At 49.7% G+C, this 20,912-nt stretch overlaps 6 protein-coding genes across 6 annotated transcripts; 2 read left to right on the top strand and 4 right to left on the bottom strand.

Annotated features, from left to right (window-relative positions):
* Nucleotides 1-79: 79 nt before the first annotated feature.
* On the top strand, nucleotides 80-1,931 carry K441DRAFT_688467 (amidase signature enzyme; the record flags this gene model as incomplete). The annotated part of the gene is made up of 8 exons (XM_067652193.1): nucleotides 80-187; nucleotides 235-324; nucleotides 384-407; nucleotides 463-501; nucleotides 535-622; nucleotides 712-1,412; nucleotides 1,444-1,643; nucleotides 1,742-1,931. 8 exons carry the CDS (start codon nucleotides 80-82, stop codon nucleotides 1,929-1,931), a joined length of 1,440 nt encoding a protein of 479 aa, XP_067501658.1.
* A 954-nt stretch (nucleotides 1,932-2,885) lies between these two features.
* On the bottom strand, nucleotides 2,886-4,645 carry K441DRAFT_679081 (glutamate decarboxylase; the record flags this gene model as incomplete). The annotated part of the gene is made up of 7 exons (XM_067651223.1): nucleotides 2,886-3,234; nucleotides 3,296-3,602; nucleotides 3,654-3,832; nucleotides 3,881-4,163; nucleotides 4,216-4,267; nucleotides 4,323-4,404; nucleotides 4,461-4,645. The coding sequence occupies 7 exons, from the start codon at nucleotides 4,643-4,645 to the stop codon at nucleotides 2,886-2,888; spliced, it is 1,437 nt and encodes a 478-aa protein (XP_067501657.1).
* Nucleotides 4,646-5,942: 1,297 nt separating this feature from the next.
* K441DRAFT_679080 (uncharacterized protein) lies at nucleotides 5,943-8,095 on the bottom strand (the record flags this gene model as incomplete). Its single annotated transcript, XM_067651222.1, has 3 exons — nucleotides 5,943-7,152; nucleotides 7,202-7,980; nucleotides 8,051-8,095. The coding sequence occupies 3 exons, from the start codon at nucleotides 8,093-8,095 to the stop codon at nucleotides 5,943-5,945; spliced, it is 2,034 nt and encodes a 677-aa protein (XP_067501656.1).
* A 5,215-nt stretch (nucleotides 8,096-13,310) lies between these two features.
* On the top strand, nucleotides 13,311-14,540 carry K441DRAFT_679079 (adenosine deaminase; the record flags this gene model as incomplete). Its single annotated transcript, XM_067651221.1, has 3 exons — nucleotides 13,311-13,492; nucleotides 13,587-14,443; nucleotides 14,515-14,540. 3 exons carry the CDS (start codon nucleotides 13,311-13,313, stop codon nucleotides 14,538-14,540), a joined length of 1,065 nt encoding a protein of 354 aa, XP_067501655.1.
* A 2,419-nt stretch (nucleotides 14,541-16,959) lies between these two features.
* On the bottom strand, nucleotides 16,960-18,155 carry K441DRAFT_706805 (oxidoreductase). The gene is made up of 3 exons (XM_067653684.1): nucleotides 17,931-18,155; nucleotides 17,561-17,875; nucleotides 16,960-17,484 (listed from the first exon to the last, which is right to left on the bottom strand). The coding sequence occupies exons 1-3, from the start codon at nucleotides 18,041-18,043 to the stop codon at nucleotides 17,067-17,069; spliced, it is 846 nt and encodes a 281-aa protein (XP_067501654.1). The 5' UTR covers nucleotides 18,044-18,155; the 3' UTR covers nucleotides 16,960-17,066.
* A 532-nt stretch (nucleotides 18,156-18,687) lies between these two features.
* On the bottom strand, nucleotides 18,688-20,674 carry K441DRAFT_688461 (2-isopropylmalate synthase; the record flags this gene model as incomplete). The annotated part of the gene is made up of 6 exons (XM_067652192.1): nucleotides 18,688-18,864; nucleotides 18,924-19,757; nucleotides 19,814-20,001; nucleotides 20,034-20,228; nucleotides 20,278-20,458; nucleotides 20,522-20,674. 6 exons carry the CDS (start codon nucleotides 20,672-20,674, stop codon nucleotides 18,688-18,690), a joined length of 1,728 nt encoding a protein of 575 aa, XP_067501653.1.
* Nucleotides 20,675-20,912: the final 238 nt, after the last annotated feature.

The following is a 20,912-nucleotide window of genomic DNA, read 5'->3' as shown; positions in this document are numbered from 1 at the left end:
CTTTGCTGTAACCTTGTTTGCAATAACTGTCATCAACACGCTAAATTACCATATCTCTTCTTCACCGATAGCCATCATCATGCCGGAGAAGTGGCAGCTGGTCTCCTGGCAAAATAAGGACGAGCAGGCCTCCAGAATTCCAAAAGGCTGGCTCTTGAGCTCACCTCCGCCAGATTCGACTAATTACGTTGAGTTCCCCGCAAATGCGGTTTGCTCAATGACCAAGAACTCGAGATTACAGAGAAATACGACGCAACCGCATTGGCTCACGAGATCTCAAATCGTCGCCTGAAGAGCTTTAACGTCGTAAAGGCATTTTGTAAAGTATACTACCTCTCCCGCAAATCGACTTTCTAGGAAGATACTGAGGTCTTCCGTGGAAGAGAGCAGCCATTGCACATCAACTAGTATGCCATATCTCACCCACTTTTACATTTATGTACTGCCCGCTGACGCATCCAGACGAATTGTCTCGCCGAAATACTCTTCGACGAAGCCCTCGTCCGCGCTAATTAACTCGACGCACACCTCGAGGCTGGTAATCCACCTATAGGCCCTCTCCATGGCGTTCCCGTATCACTCAAAGACACCTTCAAGATCCCTGGCTATGACGCCTCTATCGGTATCGCTGCTCTTGCATTCCGGCCCTCCATAACCGCCTCCGCTCTAGTCGACGTCCTCCTTAACGCTGGCGCCGTGCTTTATTGCAAGACAAACGTTCCGCAACACTAATGGCGCCTGATTCTCATAATAACGTATTCGGAAGGGTGTTAAACCCGTATAACACGGTGGTTGGTGGGAGTAGCGGTGGTGAAGGCGCTCTCATTGCTATGAGGGGTTCTGTGCTAAGCGTCGGGACTGATGTGGGAGGCAGCATCAGAATTCCCGCAATGTGCAACGGACTCTACGGTATCAAACCTAGTTGGCAGAGGATACCATATGCAAGACAAGAGAGTGGAGTACTGCCAGGTTCTTCCAAGATGGCCTTACCTGCCAGTGCAGGACCACTCGCGCACTGCATGCGAGACCTAGAGCTCTTCTTCAGCGCGGTGTCTAGCCAAAGTCCATGGGAAATAGACCCAGACGTATTGCCCAGCCCCTGGATGTCGCTCTCCACTATATCAAAATCCTGCCCGACTATTGGTATAGTTCGCCGCGATGGGGTTATCGATCCGCTCCCACCTATTCAACACCTCCTGGACGAAGTTGTCTCTACCCTCCGCGCTTCTAAGATTGAAGTCGTCGAGATGGACATAACACCGCTTTTTTCGCAATGCCAATCTCTCGCCAATGCCCTCTTCAGCATCGACGGTGGAAACAACATGTTTGACCTGCTCGAGCAGACCTCCGAACCACTCTCACCCTGGCTCTCCACGCGGTTGAAACGCATGGCTCCAAAGACGCTCGATCAAGTCCGCTCGCTGCACGCGCGAAAAACGGAAGGACAGGTCAGGGCGGAGACGGAGCATTGACGCTTTTATCTGCCCAGTTGCCCCGCACCCCGTCCCACCTATCGATCGCTGGAACAGCGTCAGCTATACTAGCTCCTTTGTGCCGCTCGACTACCCTGCGGGCGTGATCCCCGTACGAATGTTTGGCGCGAAGGATATGCAGGGCGAAGTGCTCGATACGCCACCACTGTCGTCGGGGATAAGATGAATCGCAAGCCTTGTGAGTCTGTAATTTGCCTAGCCACACTACTCTTGACCTCAATTCCGGGGTCGTGCACCATGCACCGCAGGGTTTTTTGCTTACGATCGTGGACAGGGACAAAGGTGGACCGCTCCACGTACCTCAACACCCCCCTCTCCATCCAAGTTGTCGCCCCGAGACTACAAGAGCGTCGGCTATGCCATGCTATGGAAATCGTTGATGCTGCCTTGAAATCTGAGCAGGCAGGCGGAGGAAAGCGGCGGGGCGCAAACTTGTAGACACGCTTTTCCACAATCGAGAGCTAGTATACGCTTGAGAGAGCCAACTAATTGGTGTTTCTTGGCGCTGTACCCTTGCAATAGCTTGATAATATGAATTCTAGGCCTTCGTCACTAGTATATCTAAATTGGGTTCGGTCGATCTACCATCAGGATAGCGATTGTCTAATATCCGTAGTGTCTTTGGGCCCTTGAGATGCTTATGAAAGTGAAGCGGTGACGAATACTTAAACAAACGCATATCTTTAATGTGTTGTGTCGACATTGCCGCCTGAGATATTTCGATCCTTTATCATGAACGAGATATGTGCTATATTCTAAGGTACTCTATCCAAGTGGAGTTCGCACCTATTTCTCACCACCCAACCGTTCAGTGCTCCGTTGTTACCCCCAAGGTAACCACAGATATCGAGGAAATAGATATTGCTCGTTCAACTCGCAGCTTCAAGATAGGCAAGGCAAATCCGGCCTCATGCGGTGTAAAACGCACCACGAGTTGTATGGCCAGATCCAACCAAGCTTTTGAATCATAAATACACCCACAAACTTTTCGAACAAATTCTCCCACCACTCACGCATAGATAGTTGACCCCGTAGGTCAGAGCCCTGCTACCTATCCTGTCTTGGCCGTAATAAAATGACAAGCCCTACAAGTTTGAGGCAAGAAATTTCTAACACACTGCATGTGTCTTGCCTGTCTTGCCCTGAAGGCTGTGTTTCTCATCCGAGTAGTGGTTGTTGATGTGGTGATGGCGACCCGTGCGAGTAGCACGATGTTTCGAACGTTTAGAATGTCTAAATTGATTAGTCCTATTGCTAAAACAAGAGGGGTCGAAGGGTGCGGTCGTATTAGGAATTTGCAACACAAAACAAAGAAACACTGAATAGACAAGACGAGTCGATAGATGTACAAGAGAAAGGAAATTGAGAGATATATTAAGGCGAGGATATGACTTACTCCTGATGCTCCTCAACCTTCTTCTTGTCCATAGCGTCCAGAGTTTGACATGCGAGCTTAAAATCCGCGATTAGAGCATCACATCTGCTACGTGTAAAGTCTTCTCTGACGACGACACGCATCATCTTAAGGCATTCACTATGCGGCGCCATGGTGTAGGCCGGGACAACCCAACCTCTCTCTCGTAGCTGATGTGCAATGGCGAACTCATCGTATACCTTACCCTTCGAGGGATCAATGCGGCATGCAACAAGGGGAAGCCCGCTGCCTCCACGCTTGGACATGATTATGAAACCAAGTTGTTCAAGATTAGCTGCCAGGTAGTCAGCTGTGCGCGTGAGGTTGCTTTAGGATCGTTAGTAAAATCGCAGAAATATGTATAAAAGGGGGAAATGCAACGGCATACAGCATGATGGAACGATATCCATGCTTCCCCAACCTGATCATTTGGTAGTATTGGCCAATGATCTGAGAGGCACCGCGGGAAAAGTTAAGGGTAAAGGAGGCTTGGTCGGCACCAAGATAGTTGATATTGAAGATGAGATCCTTAGGAAGATATTCCGGATCACGCCAAACGGCCCAACCCACGCCCGGATAAACAAGGCCGTATTTGTGCCCCGAGACATTGATGCTAACGACCCTTTCGAGGCGAAAGTCCCAAAGAAGACCTGGATTAATAAAAGGTGCAACGAAGCCACCGCTGGCAGCATCAACTGTGTAAGGTTAGCAAACAACTGACTAATCGGAGGACCATGAGAGCGAACCGTGAATTGGGGTGTCCATATTCCTCTCGATAAGTAAGTCATTGATCGCCTGGACATCCTCATACTCGCCGGTATACGTGGTCCCTAGAATAGCACATATACCAATTGTATTTTCGTCAACGAGATCAACTGCTTCCTTCGGGTCGATGACGTATCGATCGGCAGTGCAGTAGACGTATCTAATTAGTTGTTAGTGGATTGTGGATTCTTTTATAGGGAATGCTTACTTTTCTTCGATATCAAAATATCGAGCAGCCTTTTCCCAGCAGACCTGAACTGCAGAATTCATAACAATATTCGGGCGGTCTATGGGTTTGCCCTCTGCCTTGCGCTTTTCCTGCCAACGTTTCTTCATAGCAAGCACCCCAAGCATGATAGCCTCTGAGCTGCCAACTGTGCTGGTGCCCATAGCATTGGTATTTTCATCGTGGCTAGGAATATTAAAGAGCCTGGCTATCATAGATACGCAGCGGTTCTGGATATCTGCGGAGACGGGATATTCCTCATAGTCTATTCCGGCTTAGCAAATGTGCTTGAATGTCAAGGGTAAATAGATACGGACCGATGAAGTTCTTGGAAAAGCATTCGATCATCAACTTCTCGGCTTCTTCTTCCTACTGAGGATTAACTTCCTATGGCTTAATAGAAACTAAGAGGATTATTTTGTACCATGTAAGTAGTGACAAAGCTTGCCAAGTTCAATGTAGGAGTTCCGTCGAGAGTTAGATCGTCTTTGATCATGCGATATGCGCTGCAATCAATGAGCGGGAAGCTGCGGATGGCGTGGTATGGAGGGGTAATACTCACACCTCCTTTGGCATTTCCCGCTCAGGCATTTCATACTTAGGAAGATCCTCAGCAGCAAACCTCGAGCCATACACGGACGTAGTGAGGGTATCCTGGCCGACATCATCGAATTTGATCTTCTCAAGCCCGTCGACGAGCGGGGCGGTGACATCCTTGTCTGTGGGGATCCTGGCGAGATGAACCATGATTTCAGTGAGCAGAGGGATGTCCAATTGAGTAGCTAGCTTGTTGCTTGTAATATCGCTCGGGGATGGAGCTGGAGATGGAGAGCGTGAGAGCTTTTGTGAAGTTCGTTGTGAGGTAGAGTTCTAATCCTGCGGGGGAGATGGAGCAAGTAAACCAAGCTTTGCGAAACCCAGTCGGCCTGAAGCTTGATCCTGCACGCCAATCGGCATGGCGTCACACCTGCAAGCAAGCAGGGGCTGCTTTGGGGATCCTGGGACGAGTAATACCGGACGCTCCGGACACGCGCTGCAGTTTCTCGAAGTGCTTTTTATATATCAACGCAAGCGCATGTCGAATGAGAATGAGAGCATCGGATGGTGCTGTATCACAGGCCTTGAGCTTCTCCCCACCATACCCCTCTTTGCGGGTAATTCGTGTAGCAAAGGAGTATCAACACCGTCCTCGCGAGCTTAACGTCGCGGGTGCCAATTGTAACGTCAGGGCCGCCATTGTGCCTCTTGCAGCATGACACGACGTTTGTGTGGCAGATTACGTGATATAATAGGAACGCCTTCTCGATTTGGAACAACGTCGATCTGTCACGGAGATTTTACTGCATGGGAACGAGGGGAGATGCCCCGCTCTGCCCGCCAGGTCCGCCTGAGGCCGGCTCGCTTATTTATTGCCGCCCCATACTGGTATAATACAAGCAGTGACAAGTAGGTACAGGAATTGCCGAATGTCAAGTCTTGGTCTGTTGAATTTTGGTCCCAGTGAGAAGAGCGGTAATGCTATGACAACAGGGAAGTAAAAATGATTCATTGTTTTACGCCGAAGCCATTTCTAGATCTAAAGTATCTTAAGCTGGAGCCCCATGTTTAACGAATCAGATGATTATACCGCAGCTTTATGCATTAATGTTACATTTCATGTGACCTCCATACCTCATTATCGTACTCGGCGCTCGTCATTATTCAACCCTTCCATAACATACTACAGCCCGCACCGAGACGACTAACAGCCCAAAATATCCAGATGCCGTACTAAAAAATTCATTAGGATATTGCTACCCCATTTCGAAGCCTCCTGTAGTTAAGACATGAAAGAAATTCTTGAAACATACGAAAGGTCGTTTTACGCTAAACACTTTCTAAGTGTACCAGCTACCAAGCAACAGAAAGCACGGCTTCAAGCCTGGAAAATGGAAAGGGTCGGGACAGGCCAAGGGAAATCCTCTTGCTGCCGTGGAAGCTTCTAGAGTTGCCGCTCTGCCATGACCCTAATCGAGAGGAAAATAGGGCTGGAACCAACGTGACTCTAGATTATATTTGCAATGCTGATGCGAGATGAGCCTACGGAACTCATGGTGCTCGTTGAAGTCGGTGCCATCGACGCAGCTACGGAAGCCGGCACTGCCGCATCCAGCGCCAAATGTACTCTTTTTCCGGGGTTGTGTGGCGGCCTATGATAGTACGGAGGTGGCTGGGCAAGTCGAGTGCGTTGTTCCTCCATAAGCTGGCCTATCATGCGTTCAATACGTTCCCACCCACCCCATTCTCTTGACTCCTTTTCAGTTAGCAACGGGCTTGGGCGGAGTGGTAGATGGACTCCCTCGAATGTCTCCCCGTTCTCCCTCGAATGTGGATCACCCACTGCGAGGACTGGTGTGTTCAACTTCAGACCGATCTCACTGCCTGTCCATACCCACGAGTTCTCTAAACACCCCTGCATGTCGCCGCTGACATATGCTAGTATTTCTTCGTCCTGCTCGAGCTGGTGATGACTACCGTTGCCACTGCAGATACGATCTATCAGGCGGTCAAGGAAAAAGGATAGATTCCTCCCACATGCCACGTTTACTTTGCGTAGGTCTCCTATAGCAGAACTGAGGCGCAGACAAGTGAGGGCGGCATGATAGTCGGCGCGAAGGCATAATATTAGCATGCATCGCCACAAATGGGTGCACAACATATTTGATGCGGAGCAAAGCACTCGAGCTCGCCAGCCCTGACTAGGCGACTCAGAGAAGTCAGATGGCTCAATCTTTACTGGTGGAATCTGTAGGCTGCGGGAGATATATTTTGCTGTGTCCTGTGCCACGGATGCACAGCGCCGTAATGCGTCTGCCCGTTCTGCAGGCCGACAGCTTACAGAGAGATTGTGTCGGTACAAGTGAAAACGAGCGACTTGTAAGGTTAATACAGATGACAACAAAACAGGATCCAAATACGTATCAGTGGTTGCGTGGCAGGGCTCTGGGAAAGATGACATGATTCCATGGAAGTAGTCGTCGTATGTCTGTAGCGTGTGGGTTGCGATGCTGACTGTCTTTAGAGTCCTTTTCAAGTGTGAAACGAAGCGCACAACAGGGATAGCGGCTACAAGACCAGTATGTGGGGCATAGTTAGCAGGCGTCCTTATAATGCCCTGAGGTTGAATGTATCGGTCGTCAACGGGAGAAGGAAATCCGACATCGCAGTCCTCATCGTCTATCGATAGCGGACGCCCGAGTTCTAAGGACAAGAGCCTAAACTGCATTAGAGACCACACATTAGGGTACTGAGTTTACTGCTTACCTATCCCAGGCATATATAGCCCACCACACCCGCCGCCGTATCTCTCCTTCCACAACGGGCCACGGCCCGGTCTCACAGTGTAGCCCTATATCTTGCGCAATTCTGACGGCAGAACCAAGCCACACTAACCCAGCAGACTTCAAGTTTACTTCTGTGGCAAATATGCTTATTAGCAATGACGCTCTGGCATGATCGATCACCATTTCATCTGTCCAATTGTTCAACGCCCGAGCAGATGTGTCAAGATATGACATGCCTTCAACTTCGGCCTTTGGAGAATGTGGCAAAGAATCCAAAGTTTGAAGAGTGCCGCAAGCCAGAACAGCGAANAATGACGCCACCCATACTTGAGGCATGGCGTGAAAGCTCCCTGCCAAGTATACCTTTTCAACTTCGTGTTGAAATGTGGGCCAGTGGATCAAGGGATATGATCTGTGGGTTGAATCGTAGAACTGGGAAATGAGTCGATCTGTAACTTGTCTCGGAGGCAAGGGGGGTGGGGTGGACGAGTAAGAGGGCTGAGAAGCGAGTTGTCGATACGGAGGCGGGGATTTGAATATCCCTCGACCGTATATTCGTATATTCTTCCGAACGTGGTCGAAGTTATTCATTGTTGGTGGACTTTGCCTTCGTTCTAGATTCGGTATGATGTCGGGAAGCTTTAGCAATGGCATCTCCATTGCCCTGCGGTCGAGGTCCCCACCTCTCTCGTGAAGCAGTGATCGCAGATGGTTGATCTGATGTTTGGCTTCTGCTAACTGACTCTGAAGATCCTGTACCTGTCTTTTCTAGAGTAAGCAGGATTTCTCTAGCACTCACATGCACGTTCATGTAGATGGCGAAACTTACTTGATGGAAGACATGCGACGATTTGTCTCCTTTGTAAATTGACATTTATGGCTACGACTAGAACACTCCATGCGACGATTTGTCTCCTTTGTAAATTGACATTTATGGCTACGACTAGAACACTCCATGCGACGATTTGTCTCCTTTGTAAATTGACATTTATGGCTACGACTAGAACACTCCATGCGACGATTTGTCTCCTTTGTAAATTGACATTTATGGCTACGACTAGAACACTCGGAGCAGGGTGAGGTTTCTGTAGCATCACACTGCAAAGCGAATTAGCGCCGGAACAGAATAGTTGTCCCCTTTCTCATTACTAGTCTCGATACCAGGGCCAGCCGAGAGAGTTAACGAGCGCTCAGTAACGACAGAGGAATTAATGTTTTGACATTTATCGCGATAGTCCTATTATTCAAGCCCTGCTCTCGGCAAACAGCGAGTGACTTCAATCCGATCCCCTTGGTGTTATACATGAGGCATTGAAGGAACTCAGCGTGCACTTGTTGACTCAAGCAGGCTCGCATTGCAAAAGGAAAATATTCACCATTTGTGAACAGCACATCGACTGCACAAAGTTAGAGTAAGATGTATTGCTCACCTTGACTTTTCGCTCCCTACATGCGTCGCAGCTTGGATCCTTTCTCCTTTGGCGATAAGCTCTTTTTTGTGCGCTCAGACTATCAGCCGAAATGCGTGTTGGAGAGATGCTAGAAGTAGGTATTGTCGGTTCGTTTGAAGGTAGGTCTTGTAAACTGCCAGAGGCTGTGCTAGGAGATGCCGATGAAGCGGCATAAGATTGACTATAAGTGGTCGCATTGTAGCCCCCTGGAGACCCTGTCCCGGGTTGATGTTGATGAGACGGGACGGATAGGCTAGGAAGGCGCCCTGGGGCTCCTGTTCCAAACATATTGGCGGGTGGTATCATACTTTGCGGCGATGCATTTGAGGAGACTGAAGAGGAAGAGTGCATCCCAACTGAATGATGATGAGAGTGGCTTTGATATGGTTTTGAAACAGTACCATCCATATCCGCTAAGAAAGGAAAGTAGACGCAGCTATATCTGAATAGATGAATAAGGACACTGTGGGGTATTTACGCCGTCGTACTCGGCATCAACCGAAAACCTCCCTGACTTGCCCAACAGACTGGAAAGTTTCCGAAGCCAGGAGTTTGATTAAGCCAATGGGAACGAACTGTCCTGTTGCATCACTGAGGCTTGAGGGGAGGGGGCGGAATACTTTTGATCTTGCCAACCAGGCTTGCCGACTAGAAGGGCCTTGCCTGAAGGAAGCTTGCCCTTGGTGCGACAAACCCTTGGGCAGCCGATGGACCCGAACAAGCCAGGTTTTTGGACGGGGTTCGGCTGCTCCGCTCTGATTAAAACAGATCAACGCGGCCAGATCAGCGCGCAAAGAAACCGCCTAGAAAGGCTGAAATTGAATCAGGGCTGACGCACGTCCTGGTAAAATCAAAGAAGAGAAAGGCTAGGTGATTCGGGATTGAAGAGGCTTGCGGTGCTGTACTCTGGAGATGAGTGGTTAGATGCAGAAGTGTGAGATGAAAGGGAAGGTGGCGGAGAGTGTAGCGAATAGATGTGAGAGATGATCTCGCCTACCTATTACAAAAGAGAGAGAGTTGATCGCTGGCGTGAGGAGAGATAGGCTCAGACGAGGATTTGACGTCAAAAACTGGGCGACGTTACGCCTGATGATCGACCCAGACCCCGAATGCTGGTGATGGTGCCTCCAGCGCAGGTCAGATATGGTAGAGCCACACTTTAATGTTCGCTGCAGCCTTCTGCGGAATTAGTCTTGAATGCGCGCAGCCGCAATGTTGTAAAGAGACAGTGGGAAACGTCGGTTGATGGAAGCTGCTGGGATCTCCTCAAGGCAATCCGGGAGATTTGAAACTACTCAAGTAAACACTCCACTTTCTCACGAATCCCATTCGAGGTCGGCACGGGAAGCTGTGGCGTCCGGCGCCACAGCCAGAAGGGGACTCACCAAAGTATTTTGCCGCCATCAACGGTCGGCAGCATGTTGATTAACAAGGTAGGACAGCATATCGTGCTCCGTTGAAGCCCAATGATTCTCGTGGTGCGTACGTGTGGAAGTAACACGCAGGGAGGCGACTGCTAGGCATGAAGTACGAGTAGAGTGAACCGGTCGACTGCCGAATGAAGATCCGGGTGGATAGTTTCAGTTCTGACAGCTGCTTCAGTGGCGATCCAGATTTTTCTAAAGATCCCTTTACCAAATGCCAGCCTTCGCCTTGCGCGTACGCCATACTCCACGGCGGCGGAACAGACGGAGCCATCAATCATGCACCTGCAGACGTGCGGTAAGGCCCCGTCGGTCAGGGATGTAGCTGGCAGGTGACGGGATTTGCTGGAACACAGGCGCAAGTGATAATTGCTTCCCGCCTCGTCTATCCCTGTGTCTATCCCTGCGGCTCGAGGAACTGGCCACGGGTGCCGAGAATTCTTCAGGGCGCCTAGGCGTTGTCTTGGGTGTTCGGTGACCTGAAAGCGCATTTCTTGCTTTTCGGTTTCGGGGAGTGATAGGGCTGCGTAAGACGATTGACTGACCAGGGAGTGCCCTTGCCTCTCGGCCCTCATCCCGCAGGGCAAGACAGACATCTCGGCTACATAGCACACAGAGAGCGCCCAGCTGCTCCACCGCGCTGGTCTCAAGCAAGCTGGAGTCGGCAAGAGTCTGCTGCAGGCGTGCGTCCAACGTCCCACAAGCCGCGCACTGCAGCTGACAACTGCGCGGACGTTTAATAGTCTGTCGAGCGTCCCAGGGGCGGATGCCAATCACAGTTTGGCGGGAGGCAGAGTTTGGCGGCACGGGAAGCCGAGCCCCTAACCGGGGGATGTAAGCGTGAGCTAGCCACAAGCAAAAGCTATCATGCCACTGTGGCTCCCGTTTAGCAACGCGACCACGTTTTCCCCACGTTCACCCGATGTCTCGCCTGGCCAGGCGCTGGTGGAACGCGGCGGGCTGGAGGGCGGGTGCATGGAAAGAGTTTCTTCGCCGCGTTCTAGCGTTCCAATCGAATGGGCCAGACTCGCCTTGGCACGCCTCCCTCCCCATTCCGCCGCATTTGGCACTGCGGACGGACGTGTCAGGACCCAATAGTTGGACTTGGGGCCCATCTAGACTTTGAAGGGCCGACGCGAACAATTTGCGCACCTCTGGCCGACCGTCGCACACCACTGCAGACCACTGTAGACCACTGCAGACCATTGCAGACCATTGCAAACCAGAGCTACGCGAAAGCTTCGGCGGCGTGTCTCAAGAGGCTCAATCGCCGTTCCCGGCAACGCTGGAGCCGTGCCCTGCCCTGCGCAATGCCGTTCGTCGCGCTAAGGCACGGTTTCGGGGCGTCTGACATCGGTGAGCGACCTAGTATCTGCCGTACCGCCCACAAACTGCCCTTTTCCACAAAAACCCCGGCGCTACCTCGGCTTGCTAGGTGCTGGGACAAGTCAACAATCGTTTCGCCTGGCCACGTCTTCCGCCGTCCCTGGCTGAGATAACTGCAATATTCAGACCACTCACCGCATGCAACCAACTTCCACACAGGGCACCGTCAGTGGCGATCTCCAATGACGGATCTGCAGATCTCCGTCTCTTTGCATCTTTTTTGCACACGCAGGAGCCTCCCGGCCGCTCGGATGCCTCCCGGCTCTGCCGCTGAATGATCGAGTTTGTTATTGGATCAGACCCGGCGCACGCAGTCAGTTTCCCTGTCAATCTGCACCTGCTTCGGTTGAGATCGCCGGACCACTTCTGTCATCGGCTTTCAGGAAAGTACATGTATGGCTACTACCGGCCACTTATAAGGTTTTACATAGGAACTAGCAGATAGGCAAAAGAAGGAATCGCTCTTGACCATCGCCCAGTATTCAGAAAAGTTCCACAAGGGACTAGAAAAGGGGGAGGTGTTTCGACCCTTGTCACATATACAAATGGGCTGCATGGCCGAAGCAACATCAGGTTAAGTTGGGAAGGTGAGTAGACACGCTCCGATCTACACGTACACCGGCAAAAGCTTTCGTGTGGATTGTGTTTTGACTGCAATAAGGACGGGCTCTTTCAGGCTAATAGACGAATCCTGGCATGATTTTGATCCTGCTGAATAAATTATGATTAGAGGAGCAAATTGCCTGTCCACTTTCGAAAAGCAGACAAAAGAGCCTCCCTTGTAGCGACTTTGCTGTAGCTGAGATCTACACTATGGATTGTTGTGACATGTGAATTCTTAGACCCCATTGATATTTGACTGATCAGAGGACCAGCAAATCGAGGAGATCCTGTCCACCGCTCAAACAAGTTTCTGACACGATGGGCAGCCCAAGCTTCATCGATGTAACTTGCCTAGAAGATGGGTGTACAGCGGGTGCTACGCTTAGCGCATCACTTAAGAAGGCTTGATCGTCTCAATGCAACTCGAATGCCCATATTTTAGCAGCTACTTAAAGTCACTATTATTTCCGAAAGTAAAGTTGATGGAAAGGCGTAAAAAGGCTGCATCACGTGTTCGTTCCGATATGCCCGGTTAGCTTGGATGAGAAGCGTGTGAGTGATTTACGCATGCTTTTGATCCTTCTGTCATGCACTCGCGATAATGAGTTCTTTTTTTGGTGCTTTTCATGATTGCATCCTTGAAGAAATCATGGATGCCTCCGTGGGGGCGTTTGCGGCATCCACCTACTTAAAAGAGCGCTAGTCCTGGAACTTCCCGTCGGATCAGGCAAAGCTCTTCGAGGAACTTGCTGATGAAACTGGGAAATGCCGTAAGAATTCCTCGGCCCGTGTCATCGCGCATGGGCGGTCACGTTATTGTTTCCAATACAGGAAAACACGCGCATTTCCTTAGTTAAGCTTGAATTAGGAGCAAGCGGATTTCGGAGAATTCCAGTGTTCAGCAAAATCCGCGTACCTTTCCCGAAAACCTGTGGAGATTTTTGTAGCGCTATCTAAGCTTCACGATGACACGCAGGCACTACTATTCTAGAACCGTGCAGGAAGACAACGCCTAATTAACTGTACAAGTGGCTGTGCGGTTTTTCGGATTGAAGTAGTTCTTATCAATTGTCGAGGTAACGTCGTAATTGCTTTCTGAAGTTAAGGTTAACCACGGCTCTTTTCCTTCGCAAATACGATCTCCCCTTTGGACAGGCCCTGAATGATCCTTTGAGAAATCAATACGGACAAAGTTCTCCTACATGTTCTTTGAACTGACGCCTCCATGTGCCAGTCCGAGCTTCACGGTTTCTTGGAAAAACTTCCGAAATGCGAGCAACATATCCATCTCGAGGGTGCGTTAGCGCCATCTCTTCTCTTCCAACTTGCTAGCCGGAATGCAATTAGCTTGCCTCTAGACGATGAGGCTTTCAACTCTCACGAGGCGTTATTAGCCCGGTACAAACGGTAAGATCGGCATAACAGCATAGCATGGATTGCCTTGACCTCCCCTATAGCTGCTGGAATATCTTTAAAGAGCTTATTTGGCTGACCTTTATAGCTTTTCGTCCCTCGACGATTTCCTTCACTATTACTTCATTGGCATGTCCGTCCTCGTCCATGAAGATGATTTCGAAGCTGTAGCATGGGACTATTTCCAGCATGCATCTTCTGATGGTGTCCAACATGCCGAGGTGTTCTTTGATCCACAAGCCCNCATGTCCCGCGGCGTATCGTACTCGACAGTTTTGGATGGGTTCAATGCTGCGCGGGGTCGTGCTCAGCGTGAACTTGGTATTACAACCGAATTAATATGCTGTTTCCTGCGGCATCTCCCAGTACCAGAATGTCTAGCGATATTTGAACAAGAGGAAATCCAGGCCAGCTATATCAATGGCGCCATCAAGGGAATCGGGCTAGATTCTAGTGAGCTCGGATTTCCGCCACACTTGTTCAAAGATATGTATGAGAAAGCAACGAAGCAAGGTCTGCGGCGTACGGCTCACGCCGGGGAAGAAGGCCCTGCCAGCTTTATCGCAAGTGCGCTTGAAACTTTAGGCATCGAGCGCATCGATCATGGCATTCGTCTTGCGGATGATGAGGAGCTCATGGCGCAGGTTGCAGCAAGCGGCATTATGCTTACGATATGCCCATTGAGTAACGTCGTACTGGGGTGCGTTGGATCCTTAAAAGAAATCCCTATTCGCAAATTCTTGGATGCCGGCATCAAATTCAGTATAAATAGCGATGATCCTGCATATTTTGGAGGGTATGTACTAGACAATTATTGCGCCATCCATGAGGCCTTCGATTTGGATATTGATGATTGGGAGCGTATCTGTAGATCCAGCATAGAAGAGAGTTGGTGCGATGAAAATAGGAAAGCTGAGATGATAGCAATGCTCGAAAATTTGGTGGGTGAGTGGATGAAGTAGGCCTCTTACACAATTCTCGTAGTCAAATCGATTTTGCTTGCCTACTCACGTTAGATATACATCCTGGGCTTTGCGAATAGTTGACTCGGATTCTAGCTCTCAACAGTGCTAGATCCCCCATGCACTACATAGCCCCAGTGGCTCTCGCCGTTATGGTTGGAAATACTCTTCTCATGGTAGTCTCAATCAAGCTCATAACCTGGTTTTAGGCGTGTCTGGGATCAACGATGTCATTTCTATGAACAGTCTAGAGTGTAGGCCTTGGATGAAAGGGTTTTTTAGGGATGCGTATGTTGAGCTGTTCATGGCCACTTTAGCGGGTTGGTGGAGGACGCCAGTTGCGAAATTCTGCGGTTAAATCTTTAATTTGTTCTTCATCTCTCGTTCCTTCTTGCTCCCGCGTAACACAACATCCCGACCTTGAAACCCGCTTTCCGCGCAGTACCCACCAGCCACAGTTTCCAGACGGAGGCTAAAGGCTGCTCCTCCAGGCGAACGCAGCGTCCTCAATCACAGCCGTCAAAGGCCGCGGACACTTTAGTGACCAGGTGCATTATTACTCGTCAAACACCCATACAATCCCCTATCTATCCGCATCCGATTTACAAGATTGGGTGACTTCTGAGAGAGTCCTTCCCCACTTACAATCATGGGTGAACGCCTTTTACCTGGACGAAAAGCAAGTCGAACAGTTTGGTTCCAGGGTCGAGGTGACGCTAAAGGAACCCTGCGCTGAAATTGCAATTAGGAGCGTCGCTGAGCAAGATCACTTGGATCCAGCAAATACGTTCGAAGATTACAAGCGCAATTGGATAATTACAGTTGATCACATTGCTCAGGGTTGCAAATACGACGGAGGGCCTTTCGGTTTCCCATATCCAAACGATGCATATGAAAGAGCGTTCCGGGTTCTTAAATATGTCTTTGATTCTCTAGGGGATAGAGGCTCCTTCTTTGCGGGTCTTCTTCTAGGCAAACAACAGACTAAACGCCAATCACCCACCGTTCCCAGCAATTCTTCAGCACCTCAGCGCAAGATTCTAAGACGACGAGTGTCTTCTTCCAACAGCGAGGATCGTAATACGTCATCAAAGTATGTGTACACAGTCCTTCATCTCTCAATGTTATGTTACTAGTCGAAATTACCGTAAAGGGCTCTAGTAAGCCACCATGGACAAGATCCACTGGTCACCCCATTTCTGCCTCTCCTGCTGTGAAGGCTTTCTAATCTCCCGAGAGCCGCATCGGCGATATTTCTCATGAAAAACACGAACCGAAACGACTTACAACTCAGCGCGCGCCTGAAAGCGCTATGGACCCTTTCGTCTACCACAGCGGGTTTAAAACACCTCGAAGTATTCCTGCTGATGTCGCGCATCTAGACGCTCCGCCAACTCACCCCTCCATCCCCCAAGCACATTGTATGCCCGAATCGCCTCTAGCCCCCGTACCCTTATTCAAACTCTTACCATCCCGCCCCGCTCCGGCCTCGCATTCCGTGTGCCCGCGACTTGCATATTTCGGCTCTCAACGCCTTTGGGTCCACAAGTTGGAGACCTTAATATCTGGAATGCGCAAGATCCGCGTGAGAGGTTTAGGCGGCGAGGACAAGGCAATTGTAGGGAGTTATCTAAGGAAGGGTGATAGGTTGTGGAGTTGCTTACCGTTTATGAGGCCGTTGTGCGGAGTGATTAGAGATAGATGTGGGCTTGGCGAAAGGGTGGTGAGGGGGGGGATGGGCTACGGAGGGGCGAGAGAACAAGGTGGGGAGGACGGTGTCATGATTTACTAGGGACAAGGTGCGATCCTTACGGTATGCCTAACCGCTACTTTTGCCTCTTTCACACCATCTTGGTATTTGGATTCTGCTTTTGTCTTGCTCTGCGCGGGGTTTGGAGAAGAGAAGCGGGAGAGCATAGTAGAGGAGCAGGGGCTAAATGCCTTTCGAAGGTTTAAGTTTATTCAATTCCTTCTGCCACACCTGAGGAGTGCTTTTCATATCGTTAACGCCAAATAGTAAATCAAATGCTCACATCTACCTTCTATGACTACCATTGCCACTCTAACCTTGTCCGTGTCATCATTCCTTACGGCCTCACCGAATTCGATGCACACGACGTTCTCAATGTCTTCTAGGTTACCGGTTTGGACCCTGACGTATGTTTCTTCATGGAAGCGCCCTCTGCAACTCTCGACTCCTATATCGAGTTTTTTGCCGAGCAGGACCTACTTAAGCACATGTCCAGGGGCGATTTGTCGACTTGGGGATGGGATATGGCAGATGAAGCGGCAAGTAGTACAGAGGGGTCGAAAGAAATGAAAGAGACTTGTAGATCAATCAAGGTTGACATATGGGATATTGCGGAAGAGAAGAGGGTGGATGTGTTGAGGGGATGGGAGCTGCTGAGGTGTCCAGAATACAGGGGTATGCATGGGATGGGAATTCCAAATGAAGGAAGCACAGGGAGATGTGTAAGGACTGACGCACAAGGGATGCTTCTGGGCATGGGAACTGAATTTTTTTGGACAGAACTGGTGATTCCTAATCTTCTAGTACTAGATATGCTTATAGTAGAAGCTAAAGACTGAAATTGTGTGCACAGAACTTACAATCTACTAGCTCCCCATACCATTCCCCCATCCAACACAATTGTGGTTCCATTTAGATGGCCTCCTGCCCTGCTGCACAAAAACACCACTGTCGCTGCGATATCCTCTGCCTTTCCTAGCCTCCGATTTGGACTGGCCTTCGAAAGAGCTGCTGTCCCACCACTCTTTTCCATCAATACATTGGCCATTTTAGACGGGAAGAAGCCTGGCGCGATGCCATTGACTAAAATATGCCGCGGGCCTAGCTCTACAGCTAGATTGTGCGCTAGATGCAGGACGGCAGCTTTCGAGGCAGAGTAGGAGTACGTGGCATTGGGTCCTAGCAAACCAATGGCAATGCCAGACACAGAGCCAGTAACCAGAACGCGAGAAGGATCTTGTACCGTTGCCCTCTTCTCTAGCAATGGTGCAAATCTGATCTAGCTGTTAGTCTATATCTCTGGGAAACATACCCCCCTCTGTTCTTCAAAGAAGCGAACCTTCAACTTACTTTTGAATGGTATAGAATACGCTTTTAACGTTCAGATCCATGACCTTGCTAAATGCGTTTTCGGGGTGTTCATCAAAATAGGCGCCCCACGTCGCGCCTGCATTGGCAAATAGAATATCCACATGGTCCGTATACTTTTCCACCTCCTTAACTAGCCTCTCTATTTCACTAATCTTCGAGCTGTCGGCGGGGACGGGGATGGCGATGGCGCCAGGACGTTTATTAGGAAGGGCATTAAGGGCAGCAACAGCTTCGTCACAGGCAGAAACCTTCCGCGAGGTTATGAAGATTTTAGAGCAGCCGGCTTGTAGTAGACTAGCATGACATTTAGTAAGTATTGTAAAAGGTCGAGCTGGAAGCCATGGCATACCCCGAAGCACTGTGCAAACCCAATCCTCGCGAGCCTCCAGTGACAACAGCAACCTTGCCTTCTAGTGAAAAGATATTCTTGAAGTCTTCGAGTTTGACGTCTGCTTCAGCCATAATTGATGAAGATTAAGGAGTCTTTGAATGACTACGAACCTGAAGATAGGAGGTTTGAATGGCAATAATTGGTAGACATTAGGTAGTTCAGTAAAATGACTCGGGATTCAATGATCAGTGCTGCTAACAACCACGCGCCGAATTGGACCGAGGCGGGGGTTTACAGTACCGAGGCACAGAAGCAATACGGGTTATGGGCTGCGAGCCTCTCGCTCAGTCAGCGGAACTCCGTAAAACACATTAGACAGGTCCCGTAGAGCTACCAAAGCAAACTCTTAAGAATCAATCAGGGGTTATACTATTGTTTTGATGATACTCTAGGTCTGAAGGCGCTTGGAAACCTAATCAAAGAGGGTGATGTCCAGTGTGGCAACGACAAATAGCTACGTCTCATAAGTTTGTCTAGTTCCAAGTGGGATATGCGCGAGAAAATAGTTTCATTCTGTATGTAATTTTCAGCAATAGTAAGCATTGCGTCGTCTGTCGCCGCATGTGGGCTCGCTCATTAGCGGGCATAAATTTTGTAAACGCCAATGCAAATGTCGCCATCCCGTTCAAATATGCACCACCTTTCGCTTTAACTCCGGATAAACAAAGTGAAACGAAGACATTAACTTTTGTTCAGTTGAAAGCGTGAAAGATTGTTAATGGGTCCTATCCACCTGTGTCTCTAAATGAGCAACAAGGTGATCAGCAGAGTCAGAGCGGCTTTCTAGTGCGCCGTTAGGTCTCAGTGGTGATAATTCTGGGCTGGAAAGGTCTAGTGTGTTTGATCTTTTCGGACGGAATGGTATTGGCGTACTCGGCCGACTTGAAAGGAACTGTTGAAAATTAGTGGGCTGAACTTCGGCAAGCCTTATAAAAAGGGATGAAGCCATACCGATGAGGCTGCGGAAAGAAGAGCGATCAAGGATGCTTGAACGACATCTTCGTGAATCCCCACACCCCATACCTTTTGACTCGAGTTTGCAGCCGTGCATTCAATGTACGTTGCAGCCTTAACTTCTCTACCCTCACCGATGGCGTGCTCCTTGTAATCTGCAACATCTAAATCGATACCTAGTGTCTTTAAAGCATTCGCTAAAGACGAGATAGCACCATTACCAACACCCTTGACCTTGTGCTCTTGACCGTCAATTTCAATGACACCAGGGAACAGCCTTCGGAGGTTTTTTGTGTTTTGGGTTTTCCCTTGCTCTGGAGGCGCCGGTGATACCGAGCGGTCATTGGTAATGTCGTAGTCAAGAAGACTAAACCTTGGATTCTTTTTAAGATGGTAAGCATCTTCGAACAACTTAGTGATTTCGCTTGGCAAGAGCTCCCGTCCGATTTGATCGGCCTCTCTCTGAACGATCTTTGAAAATGCAATTTGTAGGCCACGAGGCAGGTCAAGTCCCAGGCGGCGCTGAATGATCCAAGCCACACCTCCCTTCCCGCACTGGGAATTAACTCTAATAACCGCTTCGTAGGTTCGACCAATATCCTGAGGGTCTAGAGGGAGGTATGGCATTTGCCATGGACTTTTAGAGGTTGCGCCGGCTTTCTCCCGAGCTTGAAATCCCTTTTTAATAGCGTCTTGATGTGAGCCGCTAAATGCACAAACAACCAATTGACCACCGTAAGGGGCGCGTTGGTGTACTGGGATCTTGGTGCTCGTCTCGACCATGTCAATGACCGATTTTAGATCAGAGAAGTCAATTCCGGGATGTGTTCCCTGGGTGTACATGTTCAGAGCGAGGATAACGAGATCCACATTGCCAGTCCTTTCACATTCCCGAAAAGAGTACCTGCTACCCTGTCTGCACCCGCCATCTGCGCTGACTCTGCCGCAGCGACCGCACAGCCTCTATCATTATGAGGATGTAAAGAGACACATATTTTGTCTCGCTCTGAAATATTTCGGCAGAAATATTCAATCTGATCAGCGTACAAATTGGGTGTAGAGATTTCGACCGTGGCTGCAGATTGAAGATGATAGGATTCTCTACACTCGGCTCCCATGCCGCCTTGACCGCCTCGCAAACCTCAAGCACAAAATCCGGATTCGAAGTAGAAAATGTTTCGGGCGAGAACTCATATGCCCACTCGGTCCCCGCCTGGCTGGGGTCATCTTTTGTAATAGACCTCGCATATCGTGTGCATTCAACGGCCAGAGACTTGCTCTCAGTATTGTCCATGTTGAAGACTATCTGCTGGAAGCATGGACTCGTTGCAAGGTAGAGATGGAGAAGGACTTTCTTTGCGNCATGGCGAGAGGACCTGCAGCCAGACATCATCAGGCACTACGCCCGGTGTCCGCACGAGCTTTTGTGTAAAGTCGAAGTCGGTCTGCGACGCTGAAGGGAAGGAGACTTCGATCTCTTTGTAGCCAAGCTTTACCAGCATCCGGAAGTAACGCCATTTCTGGTCGCCGTCCTTTTTGCGCAAGTCAGAATAATTTGGGCGATACACTTTCACTTAACATGCCTAAATGCATACCATTGGATCAGCTAGACTCTGGTTGCCGTCTCTGAGGTCGGTGGACAGCCAGCGCGGCGGCTTGTCGATGGTTTTGGACGGCCATTGCCTGTTTGGCAGATGCAGCGGCTCGAAGCGACGATACTTCTTGGAGGGGTCTGCAAGCATTGGCATCCTGGGAGGAAACAACTCGTAATGACAATAATAAAGGAAGGAGGAGTTGTGGTAGATTGGCATGGACAGAGGGGAAAATTCGGTGTTCTTAATGACGATTTTAAACCTGTTCTCTTCTCTGATGAGTCAAATTCCGCCATGCGCCTCTCCCCCGCCTTTTCCCTACGTATTCCTGCATTGGCCGAAATCGGCTTCAGGAACGGCCATGCAACAAATTAGCTTGTCATGTAGCTGCCAA

The sequence above is a fragment of the Cenococcum geophilum genome (assembly GCF_001692895.1).
Source record: "Cenococcum geophilum 1.58 unplaced genomic scaffold K441scaffold_33, whole genome shotgun sequence".
Taxonomy (NCBI): Eukaryota; Fungi; Ascomycota; class Dothideomycetes; order Gloniales; family Gloniaceae; genus Cenococcum; species Cenococcum geophilum.
Note: the sequence above shows the minus strand (reverse complement) of the source record. Positions and strands in the feature narration are given on the sequence as shown.